General features: G+C 40.0%; 1 protein-coding gene across 1 annotated transcript in view; it reads right to left on the reverse strand.

Moving 5' to 3' along the window:
* CCDC190 (coiled-coil domain containing 190) overlaps positions 1-17425 on the reverse strand; it is a 30607-nt gene extending 13182 nt beyond the window's left edge. The window contains exons 1-3 of the mRNA XM_059069837.1: positions 17389-17425; positions 15176-15254; positions 14205-14500 (exon numbers count right to left, since the gene is read on the reverse strand). Coding sequence (XP_058925820.1) covers positions 14205-14500; positions 15176-15254; positions 17389-17425 — 412 coding nt within the window. The remainder of the gene's footprint in view (positions 1-14204; positions 14501-15175; positions 15255-17388) is intronic.
* Between the last annotated feature and the right edge of the window lie 403 nt (positions 17426-17828).

Genomic DNA, 17828 nt, shown 5'->3' on the forward strand with positions numbered 1-17828 from the left:
TTGAGAGATGTGAATGAAGCCTGATTGCAAAAAGGATTGAGGAAACTTCCTGCGGGAGATAGAAGTGGTGATTATATGTTGCATACAGTTGTCAAACAAACTATAGAGTTAAACTGTGAATTTTAAAGTATATAAATTATACTTCAGAAGGTTGATTGGTAAAAAAACCTCCAATTTTATCTTCTCAAAAAGATGCAGGAGACTTCTGCTTCCACCATGAAGGATTGACTTCTATGGGAGTTGCTCTCCTGCCTCAAAAAAGTAGAACACTAAACAAAATATATTTTAAAAACATTTCTTTTCAGACACTGAAAAACAGGCAATGCAGGTGTAATCACTTTGAGATAAGAAACATAAAAGGTGAGCTCTATGATTGCCCCTAATTAGTACCTGGAAGCAGTTTTCAGGCTGTGGTGCAGGAGATAGAAAGCAGATCAGCACTTGATTGGGTCTGGGGTGAGGAACATGAACTGACTTTAAGGGAGAGGAGAAAAGTTTTTTGGGGTCCTGGAGATGTCCTATATTTTGATCATGGTTATATTTACATGAATGGTTTCATTTGTCAAAACTCTTCTAACTGTATAGTCAATATGGGTGAATTTTATTGGATGTAAATTGTATCTCAGTAATGCTGAATTTTTTAAAAAAGCACAAGAATCATTATGAAAGTCTTCATGGGTCAACTGTTTCTGGAGGTGGCTTAAGCAACAGCTAACTATGCTAAAAATTAACCAACGGGAAGAATCAAACATCTATCTGTCTTTCCTGTATAAACAATATTTTCATGGTGATTAAAGAGTAGATGAGGGAAAGACTTTTATAAGACTTGCAGCTAATAGAGGCAGAAGGAAGTATAGAAGTAGGGGAATCATCATTTTTCAACCTCTAATGCAATTGTGGATCTAGGCAACAGTCCTCAGTGCTATTAAAACCTTAGGTGGAAGGTTGAGGGAAATTTCATAATGGAGGCTGCAGCTGTAACCACCTGAACCTATCGATCAATCTTAGAGTCACTGAAGGGAGGAAAACCAAACATTTTATTCATCATTAATACACTGAAGAAGTATACTTGCCTAAAATACTTTTAACCTGAATCTAATCAAACCTCTAGGTCTGATTGCTAATTCTTGAGAAAGTGGATCTTTCTAGAGAATTATCTGGTTTCTTTGATAAATCAATAGCAAGTGAAAAAGAAAATCAAGGCAGGGCCTCTTGTAATAAAATAGTCTTAGCAGAAGTAACAACCAAAGCAAGGTGTGGGCTTGTCTAGATCCTGATTCCCACAAACCAGCTACAAAAAGCACCTTTGGGACAAGTGGAAATTTGCACAGAGGATAGATGTTAGAAGATACCAAGTTGCTAAATTCACTGGTTGTGGGACTTCCCTGGCGGCCCAGTGGTTAAGACTTCACCTTCCAATGTAGGGGGTGCGGGTTCGATTCCTGGTCAGGGAGCTAAGATCCCACGTGACTTGTGGCCAAAAAACCAAAAAACATAAGAAAACAGAAGCAATATTCAATAAAGACTTAAAAAATGGTCCACATAAAAAAAAAAAAAAATCTTTCCAAAAAAAATTTCACTGGTTGTGTTGGTGTCTTAGTGCTTATGTTAATAAAGTCCTTATCAGTTACAGAGAGAGATACATACCAAAGTGTTTACAGATGAAAAGACGTAATATAGTATTTTTGTATTGGCTCTAAAATACTCCTGCGAAAAAGTAAAATAAAATACTAAAACAGGTGTATAAGAGTCTGCATATGTGGGAATGGATGACACAAAAGTGGCAAAATGTTGATAATTTTTGAAGCTGGGATATGAACACAAGAGGGTTTATTAGATGTTTCTTTCTAACTTTGAACATGCTTTAAATTCTCCATAATAAGAAGTTAAAAAAATTTTTGGAGGCAGTCAGGTTGAAGGGAAAACTTATATTCAAAAGTGTGACTATTATACTTTTAGCTGACTTTTAAGCACAAATAATAAAAAATAGAAAACAGTGGAATATCTTCAATACCCTGAAAGAAAATGTGTCAACCTCAAATTCTACACACAGGTAAATAAAGACATTTTCAGACAAATAAACAAAAAGTAGAGTTTGTTCTCCACTAAATAAAATTCGAAAGGGTGTACTTAAGGCAGAAAGAAAGGTTCTTAGATGTAGGACTGAGGTGCAAGAAGGAACGAAGAACAAAGAAAGTAGTAAATAAGTGGGTACATCTAAATGAATGATGGCTGTATAAAACTGGGATCTGGAAAATAAAATGTTACATGCACAGTAATAAAGCAGAGAGGCTTCAAAGGAATAGAACAGGTAAGTGTTCTAAGTTTTTTATTGCCCAAGAGAAGGGTAAAGACATTAATTAACATTATACTTCCATAAATTAAGATTCATCTTATCATTTCTGGGGTAACTACTAAAAGGATTAAATAAGAGGGTAGGATTTACGAACTAGCAGAGGATAAGAATTGAAATGGCAAAAAAAAATGAATCTGAAAAGGGAGTGAGAAAGATGGAGAAATCATAAAGTACAAAATAAGATGGAAGTCCAAACACATCAGTAATTATGTATACAAATGACTAAATCTCTAGTTAAAAGTTTAGAATTGTCAGATTGAATTTTTTTAAAAAAGAGTGCTACTTGACACCAGAATGGTTATAAATATAAATGCAAATGGAAACAGTGAAATCATGTGAAATTTCTCAGTTAAATGTTACTGAGATGATCCAAATATTTTAACTTGCCCCCCAAATCATGAACTTGAAATATATAATGTGAAAATTGAAATAACTCTAAAACAATGCATCCAGAATCACAGTGGAAAATGTTAATTTTCCTATATCAGTAATTAAGAAAATCAGTTAAGAATCAGTAAGGACATGGGATATTTGAAAAACACAATGGCAAACTCAGCTTCATGGACATATATAGAAAATCACCGTGCTCTTTAAGGAAGGTTTCCAGAAGCTGCCACAAGACACTTCTGCTTATAATTCATTGACTTCAACTTATTCACAAGGCCAGAGCCAGCTTCAAGGGAAACTGGGCAATGCGGTGTTTTTTTTTTTCCTGGACATCTACGCGCTCATTTAAGTCTTTGGGGTTTCATTACTTTGAAAGAAGAAGAAACGTATATTAGGAGACAGCCAGTAATCTCTGCCACAGATACTCCTACACAGGAACAGGCAGCTCTGAGTTATTGAATGCTCTTTAATATGTGACAGGCTACCATCAAATAAGCACTAATCAGTACAAACGTTATAAATGCAAAAGCAACCTCTAAAGTCATGTGGCAGTACTACAAGATGGTCATCCAGATATTAGAGTATGTTAACATGAAATTTTTAGGTTGTATTTGAAACCAAGCACATGCACATACATGCATACATTCTTACAGAGAAATTAAAACTCCCTCCCCTTCTATTTATAGACACCGTTTGAAAAGAGGCGGCACAGAAAATGATACTCACACAAAGGTTTCCAAGATATGCCCCCCATCTCATCTCCCACACTCTCCCACATCTCCCTTGCGCTCTTTGCATTTCTCCAAAGACAGCATGAATTCTCAAGACTCGAGGTCTTGGCACAGACTTTTCTTTCCCTGGTCCATTCAGCCCACCTTGGCCTTTTATCCCCCTTGGAGGAATAGAGGGCAGGCAGGCAGGCAGGCATCCTTATCTCTCCAGAGGGAATTAGGCACACTTTTCTCGCTGCTCCCTTAATACATGTAAAACGTATAGTACACTCAAAATTATTATAACTAATATCATTATTATTATGTCCTCCAACAATAACCATTCTTACACTGCACTTTTTAAAAACCGAAGTACTCTTTATTTATTTGTCTATTTCTTCCACTGGTGTGCAAAATCCTTGAAAGAAAGGATCAAAAATAAAAATTCTTCTTGGTATCTTCAGCTTGTAGCACAGTGCATGGCTCATGATAAAGTTTCAATAGATGTTTGCTGAGAATGATAAATTAGAAAAAAAAAAAAGTCAGCAAGTTAATCTCCCCTGAAAGCTTACACAACTCAAACTTTTAATTTTCCTATTAAATTAATAACCAAGAGCACTTTGGTTCTTCTCTTATCAAACTGGAAAGATGAATAATAAAATAATTCCAAATGTCTTATTAATATTTTGAGCTGGGAAATTCATAGCCTACAGGGTATACTCATGCTTGTAAATGTTACCCCATATTAGTTGTAAGTTGACTCATTTCCTCCTTACATGCTCTGTCAGCTGCCTCCTTCTAGATTTATAGCTGAGCTTCTTGTCCTTTGTGTTTCTGTTTTATATGGAAATAAACATTTTGTGAGCTTGTCAGTTTTCTGAAAACCAGCAGCCTTTGCCTGAGAGGAAGGGGTGCAGTGAGGTGCCCAGAGGACGGTGTTTCCCTAGTGGGGGTGGGATATGCCAGGAAAGCAGTCTGGACAACCTCTTTATTTCTTGTAATAAGGTTCAGTTTTCATCATACAGTGATCAGATAAGAGCAGCGGCCACTTTTGTCAAGGAAAAAGTACACAGAGCTATGGAACCAACACACTCCTAATCTACCCATCTGTTTAATGGGTAACTTTACACAGTAAGTGGATTTCCATAGTGACATAGTCATGTAATATCTACCCCACCTACAAAACTAAACATCTACCTCTCCTCTCCTTCTCTGAGTGCTGAAGACGACTACCATATTCATGTTCTAGGGCTACCACAACAAAGTACCACAAATTGTGTGGTTTAAAACAACAGAAATTTGTCTTCTTGTAGTTCTGGAGGATAGGAGTTTAAAATCAAGGTGTTGACAAAGCCAGCTCTCTCCTAAGCCTCTAGAGGAGGAATCTTCCTTGCCTCTGGTAGCTCCAAACATTCCTTGGCTTGTGGTAGTGTAATTCTAATTCCTGCCCATCTTCTCATGGCCATCTTCCCTCAGCGTCAGTTTTTGTGTCTTGTTTTGTCTTATAAGGACACCGTCATATTGAATTAGGATCCCCCTAGTTCAGTATGAGCTGATCTTAAATGGATTACATCACTAAAGACTTTTTCTAAATACAGTCACATTCATAAGTACCAGGGGTTGTTAGGACTTAACACATCGTTTTTGGGACCATGCATGATTCAACCCATGAGAGGAACTTTTTAAAAAGCCCTATGGAGCCCTTTCTTTTGGGCCAGTGTTATCCAATTTTCATTTCCAGTTTTTACAAATACATAATTTGTATATTTTTTACATAACACATTGCTCTTATCTTTTTTTTTAAACATCTTTATTGGAGTATAACTGTTTTACAATAGTGTGTTACTTTCTCCTTTACAACAAAATGAATCAGTTATACATATACATATGTTCCCATATCTCTTCCCTCTTGTATCACCCTCCCTCCCACCCGCCCTAGCCCACCCCTCTAGGTGGTCACAAAGCACAGAGGTGATCTCCCTGTGCTATGCGGCAGCTTCCCACTAGCTATCTAATTTACATTTGGTAGTGTGTATATGTCCCTGCCACTCTCTCACTTCATCACATCTTACCCTTCCCCCTCCCCATATCCTCAAGTCCATGCTCTAGTAGGTCTGTGTTTTATTCCCATCCAATCACTAATCTCTTCATGACATTTTTTTTTTCTTAGATTCCATATATATGTGTTAGCATACGGTATTTGTTTTTCTCCTTCTGACTTACTTCACTCTGTATGACAGACTCCAGGTCTATCTACCTCATTACAAATAACTCAGTTTCATTTCTTTTTATGGCTGAGTAATATTCCATTACATATATGTGCCACATCTTCTTTTTTTTTTTTAACATCTTTATTTGAGTATAACTGTTTTACAATAGTGTGTTAGTTTCTCCTTTACAACAAAGTGCATCAGTTATACATATACATATGTTCCCATAACTCTTCCCTCTTTTGTCACCCTCCCTCACACCCTCCCTATCCCACCCCTCTAGGTGGTCACAAAGCACAGAGGTGAACTCCCTGTGCTATGTTACAGCTTCCCACTAGCTATCTAATTTACATTTGGTAGTGTGTATATGTCCCTGCCACTCTCTCACATCGTCACAGCTTACCCTTCCCCCTCCCCATATCCTCAAGTCCATGCTCTAGTAGGTCTGTGTTTTATTCCCATCCTACCACTAATCTCTTCATGACATTTTTTTTTTTTTTTAGATTCCATATATATGTGTTAGCATACGGTATTTGTTTTTATCCTTCTGACTTACTTCACTCTGTATGACAGATTCCAGGTCTATCCACCTCATTACAAATAACTCAGTTTCATTTCTTTTTATGGCTGAGTAATATTCCATTGTATATATGTGCCACATCTTCTTTATCCATTCATCTGTTGATGGACACTTAGGTTGCTTCCATGTCCTGGCTATCGTAAATAGAGCTGCAATAAACATTTTGGTACATGACTCTTTTTGAATTATGGTTTTCTCAGGGTATATGCCCAGTAGTGGGATTGCTGGGTCATATGGTAGTTCTATTTGTAGTTTTTTAAGGAACCTCCATACTGTTCTCCATAGTGGCTGTATCAATTTACATTCCCACCAACAGTGCAAGAGGGTTCCCTTTTCTCCACACCCTCTCCAGCATTTATTGTTTCTAGAGTTTTTGATGATGGCCAATCTGACCGGTGTGAGATGATATCTCATTGTAGTTTTGATTTGCATTTCTCTAATGATTAATGATGTTGAGCATTCTTTCATGTGTTTGTTGGCTATCTGTATATCTTCTTTGGAGAAATGTCTATTTAGTTCTTCTGCCCATTTTTGGATTGGGTTGTCTGTTTTTTTGTTATTGAGCTGCATGAGTTGCTTATAAATTTTGGATATGAATCCTTTGTCAGTTGCTTCATTTGCAAATATTTTCTCCCATTCTGAGGGTTGTCTTTTGGTCTTGTTTATGGTATCCTTTGCTGTGCAAAAGCTTTTAAGTTTCATTAGGTCCCATTTGTTTATTTGTGTTTTTATTTCCATTTCTCTAGGAGATGGGTCAAAAAGGATCTTGCTGTGATTTATGTCGTATAGTGTTCTGCATATGTTTTCCTCTAAGAGTTTGATAGTGTCTGGCCTTACATTTAGGTCTTTAACCCATTTTGAGTTTATTTTTGTGTGTGGTGTTAGGGAGTGTTCTAATTTCATACTTTTACATGTAGCTGTCCAGTTTTCCCAGCACCACTTATTGAAGAGGCTGTCATTTCTCCACTATATATCCTTCCCTCCTTTATCAAAGATAAGGTGACCATATGTGTGTGGGTTTATCTCTGGGCTTTCTATGCTGTTCTATTGATCTATATTTCTGTTTTTGTGTCAGTACCATACTCTCTTGATTACTGTAGCCTTGTAGTATAGTCTGAAGTCAGGGAGCCTGATTCCTCCAGCTCCATTTTTTGTTCTCAAGATTGCTTTGGCTATTTGGGGTCTTTTGTGTTTCCATACAAATTGTGAAATTTTTTGTTCTAGTTCTGTAAAAAATGCCAGTGGTAATTTGATAGGGATTGCATTGAATTTGTAGATTGCTTTGGGTAGCAGAGTCATTTTCACAATGTTGATTCTTCCAATCCAAGAACATGGTATATTTCTCCACCTATTTGTACACATTGCTCTTATCTTAATGTTTATTATATTATCTATTGGGAGTTATACTTTTTTTTTTTTTTTTTTTTTTTTTTTGCGGTACGCGGGCCTCTCACTGCTGTGGCCTCTCCCATTGCGGAGCACAGGCTCCGGATGCGTAGGCTCAGCGGCCATGGCTCACGGGCCCAGCTGCTCCGCAGCTTGTGGGATCTTCCCGGACCGGGGCATGAACCCGTGTCCCCTGCATCAGCAGGCAGACTCTCAACCACTGCGCCACCAGGGAAGCCCGAGTTATACTATTTTAATGGCCAAACATATCCTATTAGTCTATTGGAAAATTTCCAGTAACATATGTGTCTTACTGCACCATTGTCACCATTTGATTTACTTATTTCTGAGGCCAATATTCTAATTTTTCCATGTCCTTGGACTTGTCACATCACTGATTCCTCTTTTCCTGTAAACTGAATATCCATTACTAAACCCTCCTAACTCCTCCGTGAGAGTATCTCCTGCTCCTATTTCTCCCTTACCACTCTCGCTGTCATCATCCTTTTGACTCCCTATGCCCGAACCATGATAATCAACTCCTAATTCCTCTACTTTGGTCTCTCCTCACACTACCAGGCTGCTATTCATGCCACCTCATTGTTTAAAACCTTTCTATAATATGCCTTTGTTTGAGAAATAAGAGACAAATGCTTTAACCTGAAAGAATTTAGAAGTTTTATAGGGAAACATAACTCTATGGTGTGGGTGATAGAAGGGTTCACGTTCCGCATCTCTTACAATTATATTTGCAGCATGAAAAATTCCAGTTACAGCAATGTACATAATAATCTCCAACATGTCCAATCATCAAAGAAAAGTTAAATTTTGTCACCAGCTACATACAAAGATAGAAAGTAGGGATACTGAACAGGGCCCTGTGGGGCTCCTGGGCACAAAAGACTTTCTGTGTCCCGCATTTCTCAGATTACAGGAAATAGGCTTCATTCAGCCTCCATGACCTTCCCTGAGTTCCAACAGGCAGATTCAAGCAGTTGCTAATTAGGGAAGAGAGGGGATGCCAGACCAGGGAGAAACAAACAGTCAAGAGAAACAATAGTGCAGGCTTGCAGCAAGGTCCTTGTTCCCCATCAGGGGATACACACAGCAATATCTCTGAGCTGTTTTGCAAATACTGAAACCCCCTCCAGGTGGGAGAAATTAACAGTTAAAGATAGTATGCTGCCCACAAGCACATGACCCTGGACTGGTTGGAACCAGAAGGTTGATGATGCTGACTCCTACTTACCTCACCACCAACCAATCAGAAGAATGTCCATGAGCTGAACACCAGTTTTGGTGGTCAACTTTGAACCATTACTATAAAACTTCTCACTCCCTGCTCCAGGTTGGGACACACAGTTTTGAGGGCATTAGCTCACTGTGGTGCCCTTTGCCTGGAAAAGAAATAAAGCTATTCTTTTCTACTTAACCCAAAACTTTGTCTCCGAGATCTAATTCGGTGTCAGGGCATAGAGGCTCCATTTGGCTTCAGTAGGAATCAGTAAAACTTAGAAAGGTATTGAATAATTATTGATATAAAAGAGTTTTATAACAATGTTTAATATTTGGCAAGTATGAAGAGATCTGCTTAGTGCAGAAAATTTGAAAAATACAGAAAAATATAGGGAAAATAGTGGAAAAAAATCTGTGACTTCATCATCCTGTTAACATTTTGAAAGGCTTTTGTCTTGTCTTTAAGGAGAAAAATGTTTCTAATGAAAGACATCTCTATCCAGGCCACCAGAAACTTCCCCACCCCTTCTGTCTCAGCCTGTATTTTACTTAACCAATACATGCCCATTCCATGCCCTATATTTTTCACAAATTCTCTTCTTATATTTGGGAGCTGGGTTTCAGAGGCTTCTTCTTCCAAAACAAATTTTTAGAGGAATTGGGGTCTTGAAGATTTTCCAAACCATCTCGAATCTTATCACACCACCTGCATCCCATCTTCGTTTCCTCCATCTTTGCACATAAGCAGCAGTTCAAAGGCTGCAAACACCTGGATTGTTTTACTAAAAGTTATCTTTTGAGAAGCTAGAGTCCTTTCTTAAGATTCTTCACTTATTGCCTTCATGTCTGCTTACTTCTTTAGGAGTCTCATAACCAGGGGTTCTGCTCCTGCCTTTGGTCATTTATTTTGGAATTCTGTCACCACCATGGTCAAGAATTGTCCTCCACATCAGCTTTTATTCTTTCTAGGTTAATTTGATGTACACACATTGAGCATTACACTGTGCCATCAGGAGAGACACCGAGAAAGATAAAAATAATTCTTTCCTTAAGAAAGTGAAGATCAAGTAAGGAGAAATAGCAAGATGAAGTAGAAAGATGAAGAGACTCCAAAATTAAGTTTGCTTACCACTTCCAAATATTCTATAAACAAGGAACATGAAATAAAAGAAGTCACATATTTAAGAAAATTATGACCAGAAAGAAATAACTTGAACCTAAGTACCATATGTTCTGGAGTCAGCGGGAGCATCTCAGTTAATGTGGGAACCATTTGTAATTAAAACCCAGGAAAAGGGGCTTCCCTGGTGGCACAGTGGTTGGGAATCCGCCTGCCGATGCAGGGGACACGGGTTCGTGCCCCGGTCCGGGAAGATCCCACATGCCGCCGGGCGGCTGGGCCCGTGAGCCGTGGCTGCTGAGCCTGCGCATCTGGAGCCTGTGCTCCGCGACGGGAGAGACCACAACAGTGAGAGGCCCGCGTATCGCAAAAAACCCAGGAAAGAAGAAATCAAATTTACTTTTAACACAATAAGGTCAGGGTTATTATTTTGCAAGTAAAGACATTTTTTTGTTTTTACAGGAATATACAGGTTAGTCTATATGGTCGTTGGAAGGAAATGAATTTATGAGGCAGCAAATCGTGTTAACGTTTTAGGTGAATTAGGAGGGAAACATGGTGGACAGTTGCCTTGAAGTTGAAGCATCTGCTTCTCTCTCTGCTCTCCACCCCATTTCACCACACTCCCCACTTCAACAACAGCACTCCCTAATCCATCTTCTACTTCCTTTCTCCATCCCTACAACTAAAGCTCATTCCTTCATGATTCTAAATTCATCAAAATTTGTACCAAAAAGAATGTCTTGGAGATTCAATAGATGCCTGAGGGGGCAGAGCTTTGAAGACACAAAAAGTGTTTGCATGTGAGGCTTTCTTCTTCTCTGAGGTGTAGGGCATAAAGATGGGGATAGGCAGGGTTCAAAGACAAAGATTAAGGACATTGAATAGTCAGTGAATGAAAGGGCTTACTCTTTGATACACGTGAATCTTTAGGCCACTTGTGGGATCAAGGGAGTACTTACTATCACTTGATGATGGTGATGTCCAGTTCCATGGCGTTATTTTGCTTTCAGACAGTTTTTAAAATCATACAATACAGAACTATTAAATCTGTGTTGACATTAGGTTGCATGGGCAACAGAAATAACCATAGGCCTGAAATTAGGTTATGGTTGGAATTTCGGTTGGATGCATCTAGTTAAAGCTATTCCAGTGAAAACTTGTAGTTTCTGAATCTGACACAGGGTGGCGCTCCTAAACCACTCACTCTGCACTAAGGCCTACTGAACTGCGACTGGGTGGAATGGGAATGCCTGGCCCCTGAGCAAGAGCTCCAGTGAGTGAGTGAGAACTCAGAACGAGACCCTGTTTGGCCCAACAAGTGGACCCTCTCTTTTTCCCTTCACCTTTGTTTTACATTTAACATTTGCTTGTCCTAGAGTCCCCCAAATCCTGTTTAGTTTAGTTTTCATTTTTTAATGTGACTTATGCTGAAACCAATTTTTCATGATAGGAGTTAGAATACATTTAAAAATATTTTTTAAAGGATAACACTAAGCTGCACGATTTAATTCTCTCTTCTTTGATGTTAAAGTGAAATAAAGATGAATTTTCTGTATCAACTTAAAAAATGATTTCTTCAGGGTCCTGCCCAAACGCTCATTCTGAACTAGCAAAGCCATTTTGAAGTTAAATTCATCAAATAATAGAGTGAAAGCACTTTTTAAAAACCATAAAATGCCAAACATTTTTTAAAAATCATAAAATGCCAAACCAATGTGACTTGTGATGATCGCCATTATAAAATTTGCCTGGGCAAGAGGTTTAAATTGTTCTTTTAACTTGTTAAGGAATTTCTTACTATCATTTCACTTATTGTGGTCACCAGTTCCCTCTTTATAATGTTTGTTTCCCACTGCCTAATTCACCGATGTTTATTATCCTCAATGGAGAGGAAGAAAGCAAACAAGAGCCTCATCTCTGTCATCTGTCGAAATGACACCCCATCTTAAACTGTGGTAATCTCTCTTCTGTTTATCCAAACACTAGACAATCACCTCTTCCCCGCCGAGAAAAAGAGCCTCCTTTGTTCTCTTTAGTGTTTTCCCTCTGCCTTGGCTTGCTCCAGGATTTTGCTTTTTTGGTATCTGTCCTCACCGTGCCAGGCCATATTGGATTCAGACTGAGCTTCTTTCATTTTTTTGCTACATACATACATACATATATATATATATATGTATGTGTATATATATGTACACACACATATATATGCATACACATGCATTACACATATATACACACAGAGAGAATATATGCACATATATGTATATATACACACAGAGAGAGAAATATATGTATATATAACTATATCTCTCTATATCTTTATCTATTTATCTATCTATCCATATCTATATAATATAGAGAGCAGCCCATGCACTCACTTTGGTTTGTTTAGTGCTGATCCCCTTATTACTTATTTTTCCATTATTTTGAAGAAATTCCCACTCCTTTTTTTTAATTTTTTTTTTTTTTTTCGGTACGCGGGCCTCTCACTGTTGTGGCCTCTCCCATTGCGGAGCACAGGCTCCGGATGCTCAGGCTCAGTGGCCATGGCTCACGGGCCCAGCCGCTCCGCGGCATGTGGGATCTTCCCGGACCAGGGCACGAACCCGTGTCCCCTGCATCGGCAGGCGGATTCTCAAACACTGCGCCACCAGGGTAGCCCCCCACTCCTTTTAGATGCACCTGAGTTGTTTACTTCTCTTTTCTGGATTTGAGTTTGCCTTCCTAAAGGCTCAGTTGGCCACACAGGATCATCTTCCTTTGTGCTAATAGACTCCAAGATGATAATTCTTCTTGTACATCTCTCTCTCTGTAGAAGACCAATATTTGTCTTTATTTCCACTTCTCCAGTTGGTTCTTTTTCTTTGCTTTAAGCCCTTGAATTTTAGTGTATGATAGCAATTTTCCTTTATGCTTCTGAAAGCCAAACTTGTGAGCTATGAAGAGAACATAGATGAAATTTAAAGAAACTGCTTATGAATATGAACAAATTTCTTAGCAACATGCCTAGCCCATAGTTACCACCCATTAGATGAAAGGTATTAGTATTAGTTTCTCATCCAACTTATTCAATACACATTTTTTTCAAATATCTTTTTATGACAAACATTTTATACTGGAGATGTGAAAATGAATAAGTCACGATCTCTTTCCAAGAGAAACTCAAAGACCAGGGCAGGAGACAGGTATCTAAACTAATAATTTAAAACAACATGATCACTTTAATCAGGAATTGTTGGGAAGAATGGTGAGAGAAGACGAGAGAAGAATCAGGGAGGTGTTCTGCGTTTAATATCAACTAGGCACTGTTTTAAATCCTTTACAGATGTTAACTTACTTAATTCTTGTAACAACTGTGTGAAATAACCACTATATCATGATCATTCTTACATTACAGGGAAAGAAGGTGAGGGAAGAGAAGTTATGAAGCATCTGGCTAAGGGTGGCAAAGCTGGGATTTGGACCCAGGAGTTCTGGCGCTCAGAGGTTGTATTCTGGGCCACTCTCCTGCTTCAGGCAGGGCTTAAGAGGTAGGGTAGAACAGGAGGGCATTCCAGGAAGGAGGGGACAGGCTGTGCTCACCAAGGAAGCAAGAAAACGTGGGGTCTTCACAAAAGCCCAGGTAGGTGTGGTGGGGCATAACCAGTCATGAGAGGAATGGGGTGACATTCAGGACTTCTCAGGACATTTGTTGTCCTAATCTTCAATTTTGGATGCAAGGCTGACTTGAGTTGAGGGCAGAACCGTGACCCATCCTGGGGAAGGGATGTGCATTTGGGCATTGTACCCTCCGGAGCACAGGAGGATGGAATTTGCTCCTGTGTATCCCATCCTGAGTGGCCATCAACCCTCTTGCTGCCATGTACGGCCTTCTACAGGGTCACAGGAAAAAGGGCTGTGAGGGTATGAACAGTGTTTTCTCCATGACCCCAGCCTGAGAGCTTCAGGCCAGCCTCCTCTCATCTAAGGCTTGAGCAATCTGGAGCTGTGATTATTACCAGGGCAGACAACTTTTTGCTCCTGGATGTTCTGGTATCCCTTATCTGTTCCTGCTTTAAACCAAACCGCCTTTCTAACAATATCCCTGAAAGAACCATTCCAGGGATGTGTGTGTGTGTGTGTGTGTGTGTGTGTGTGTGTGTGTGTACGTGCTCCTTACAGCAAGGCAGGGAAGATAACAGAGCAGAGGCAGGAGGAAAGGAAGGAGCCTCTGCACCTTGCCCAGAACCTGCATCTGCCAGCAGCCTGTGTGCCTGTGTTCCCACATTCTTCTCCTCCCTTAGTCCCCATGGGAGGGGCGCCTCACGTCCCAAGCGGATGTTTCCTAAGAGTGTGATTTCAAGCCTGAGACAGCCAGGCTGGGAAAGGCTGTCGTCTATAACTAGATTCAGCTGTCTGGTATGGCTATAATGGGCTTTCAGTGTCCAGATGACTGCCCCTTGGGGCAACTTGCATCTGGCTGAGGATGCAGTGAAGCACGTAGCTAGCTGTCTGGGGTGCAGGCTTGGTCCTCTGGGGAATTTGCAAAACGGCAGGATTTAAGGGCGTGTTTATGCCACACTCTCCACGTGTCTGGGATACTTTTCTCCACAACCCTACTCCCCCGACTCCCACCTCTGGCTCCACTGCACAAAGAACAAAGCTAAAATGAAACCTCTGACTCCACAGCCTTTGATTTCTGCTTCCCTATCTGTGATGGTAGAATACAGGGGCTTTCCTTAGGGAAAACTTGCAAAACTTCCAGTTAAACTTAGCCAACAAATGCGCCCTAAGTCTGACCTCAGTATACCCATAGGGTTGTGCTTTGGTCCCACCAACAACCTAAAAGATCAAATTTACTTCCCGTTGACTGCAGAGGCCTTGAAAATGTCTGGGAAATCACCGACCACAGGAAGCTAATGATAGGCAGGTGCCCATATAATGACATGACAAATCAGTTTTTGATACGGATTTTCAGGAACATACCTGTTGCGGGGAGCCAATGATTTTTAGAGTTGAACATATTTTAGAGATCATCTAGTATTTCTGTCCTGCTTACCTCATTTTCAAGGTGAGGACCTAAGAGGCAGAGGTAATAATAGAACTTACCCAAAGTTACAAAGGTAGTTAGAAGTAGAGCTAGGAACCAAATCCAGATTTTCCAGCTCACAGTATAGGGTTTTTTACCTAAAGCACACCTAAACTTACATCCTACCCTCCAGCTGCTGTGATAGATTCATTTCTAACAGGGCGTGAGGGCCTGCTGTAGCAGACACACAGTGGTTCACTGGTAGAGAAAAATACACAGTTAAAACCAGAAATAATTTTGAATGTCTGTTCATTCAACAAACCAGTATTGAATATCTGTTATGTTCAGTACCCCCTACACTGGTCAGCCTGGGCTCTGTAACTTGGTTCTCCGTGGTCTCCTTGTCCTGGTGTGAGCCAAGTCTGGTTTCAAACAGAATCTGAATTGTGGACCTTTTTACTGAAAACACTTATGTCTTATTATCATACAGTATTGGATTTGGCCCATTTCTAAGTTCTTGACTCCTGTTATTGGGTCTGCCAATGCCTATGATCTCATCATTGTTGGATTTTCTATAAAGTTGCATATAGTCTAGAGTCCTGGTCTGTACCCCTGATTGGTACTACTGTTTTACTTTCTCTGGTGTTTCCTTTCTGCCTTTCATTTCCAGACCAGGCATTTGGCATCCACACTCCTCCCGTGACCTTTTTTTTTTTTTTTTTTCCGTACGCGGGCCTCTCACTGTTGTGGCCTCTCTCGTTGCGGAGCACAGGCTCTGGACGCGCGGGCTCAGCGGCCATGGCTCACGGGCCCAGCCGCTCTGTGGCATGTGGGTTCTTCCCGGACCGGGGCACGAACCCGTGTCTCCTGCATTGGCAGGCGGACTCTCAACCATTGCACCACCAGGGAAGCCCATCCCATGACCTTTTGTTGCACAGATACTTACACCTGCGATACTTCTCTGGGATCTCCTCACTCCCAGGCCCAGCATCTCTTAGAATTTTCTATCTTGCTGCTACCCAAGGCAAAGTAGTATATCCCTTTCTTTTTTTAAATTGAAGTATAATTAATTTACAATGTTGTGTCATTTTCAAGTGTACAGCAAAGTGATTCAGTTATATATATTCTTTTTTGGATTCTTTTCCATTGTAGTATATCCCTTTCTTGAGGAATATAAACCATGGACTGGATTGCCTCTGACAGACAGAGTTTTGAGGTATGCTTAGAAATAAGCAACCAAGAGTCATTTTCAGTCGGAGCTACCTGCAAGTTGAAGTTAAATCAGAAAGTTTTTGATTCTAAAACAATGAAATAGGATGAGTCGATGGAAGAAGAGTTAAATATGAGAAAGTCACTAAATCATACCAAAGACTTTTAAACTTTGCTCCAAAATATCACTTTAAAAATGTTAAAATGTCTCTTTAATAATATCATGTTTAAAATATTTGTTGATATTTACATTGTTCGTTAAATATATTTTTATTTTTTAAAAAGGAGTAGCAAATTTGTGGTAAAATATCTTTTCTGTTTGAGCACAGGGTTCCCCATGGACTCAGTTAATGAGCATATATCATTTAACACCTGGTCGCAGCACGGTGCTCTTACCTGGTGGCAGCTCTTCCACCTACATGTTTGTATGAACTTTTTTTTTTTTTTTTTTTTTTTTTTTTGCGGTACGCGGACCTCTCACTGCCGCGGCCTCTCCCGTTGCGGAGCACAGGCTCCAGACGCGCAGGCTCACGGGCCCAGCCACTCCGCGGCATGTGAGATCTTCCCGGACTGGGGCACGAACCCGTGTCCCCTGCATGAACTTTTTGAAAGGCGAGTGACTCTCTGAAAGTTTACTCTTCAAAACTGAAGTGGCTGCAAATACCAGGTACAAGAAATGGTGAGATACCTACGTGGGGATCAGTTCTTTAGTCTTAGCCCAGTGGTTCCCAAACTTCGCTACACATTTGAGTCACCTGGAGAGCCTATAGAAATCCCAGTCACACCCCATATCAATTAAATCAGAATATCCCTGGGGGTGGGAGGCAGGCATCCATATTATTATTATTATTATTAATACTTTAGCATGCATCATAATCACCTAGAGGGCTTGTTAAAACACAGATTGCTGGGTCTCACCCTCAGAATTTTTAATTCAGTAGGCTTGGGGTGAGGCCCAGAAATGTGCATTTCTGACAAGTTTCCAGATGATATTGATGCTGATCTGGGGACCACATTTTGAAGACCATTGGGCCACTCTACATCAAAAGCAATGGCCTTTATTATTTATAACTTTGTTGTTATCAGAAGTTGATGAATGAGCCCTGCCTTGAATTGATATCATCCTTACATCCTTTCCATGCTGAATCTTTCTGCAAAAAAAATGATTAGTCATACCTCTTACCTGTTTTTCTCTCTGTAAGGCAGTAACAAATATACATGACCCTTACAGGAAAAAAGAAAAAAAACCACCTTCCAAAACTCAGAATTGAGCTTTCCTATCTCATGTGTATTTTCCCCCAGATGCGAGAGATCTGTCAAGCAATGGTGTCACAGACTGGTGTTTCTAACATCCAGTTTATTGCCCCATAGATAACAACGATGCATTTGTGCTGAGAAAATTGCTCCTATTTTCTAAATCTAAATGTCTTGCTGTGCTTTCAGGAATCTTGACAGAGCTCTTTCTTCAGAGGGTTTACGGCTGGGCTGTCCCTTGGTGGGAGCTGTTTTCCTCTCTCAGTGTTTGCGGTTGGAGGAGGACATCCATCAGGGTCTGATGGAAGTCTATCAACAACAATTACATTCTGGTGCCTGAGCAGGTGGGGGAAGGATTCCAGTTCAACT

Source organism: Kogia breviceps, chromosome 1 (assembly GCF_026419965.1).
Source record: "Kogia breviceps isolate mKogBre1 chromosome 1, mKogBre1 haplotype 1, whole genome shotgun sequence".
Lineage (NCBI taxonomy): Eukaryota > Metazoa > Chordata > Mammalia > Artiodactyla > Physeteridae > Kogia > Kogia breviceps.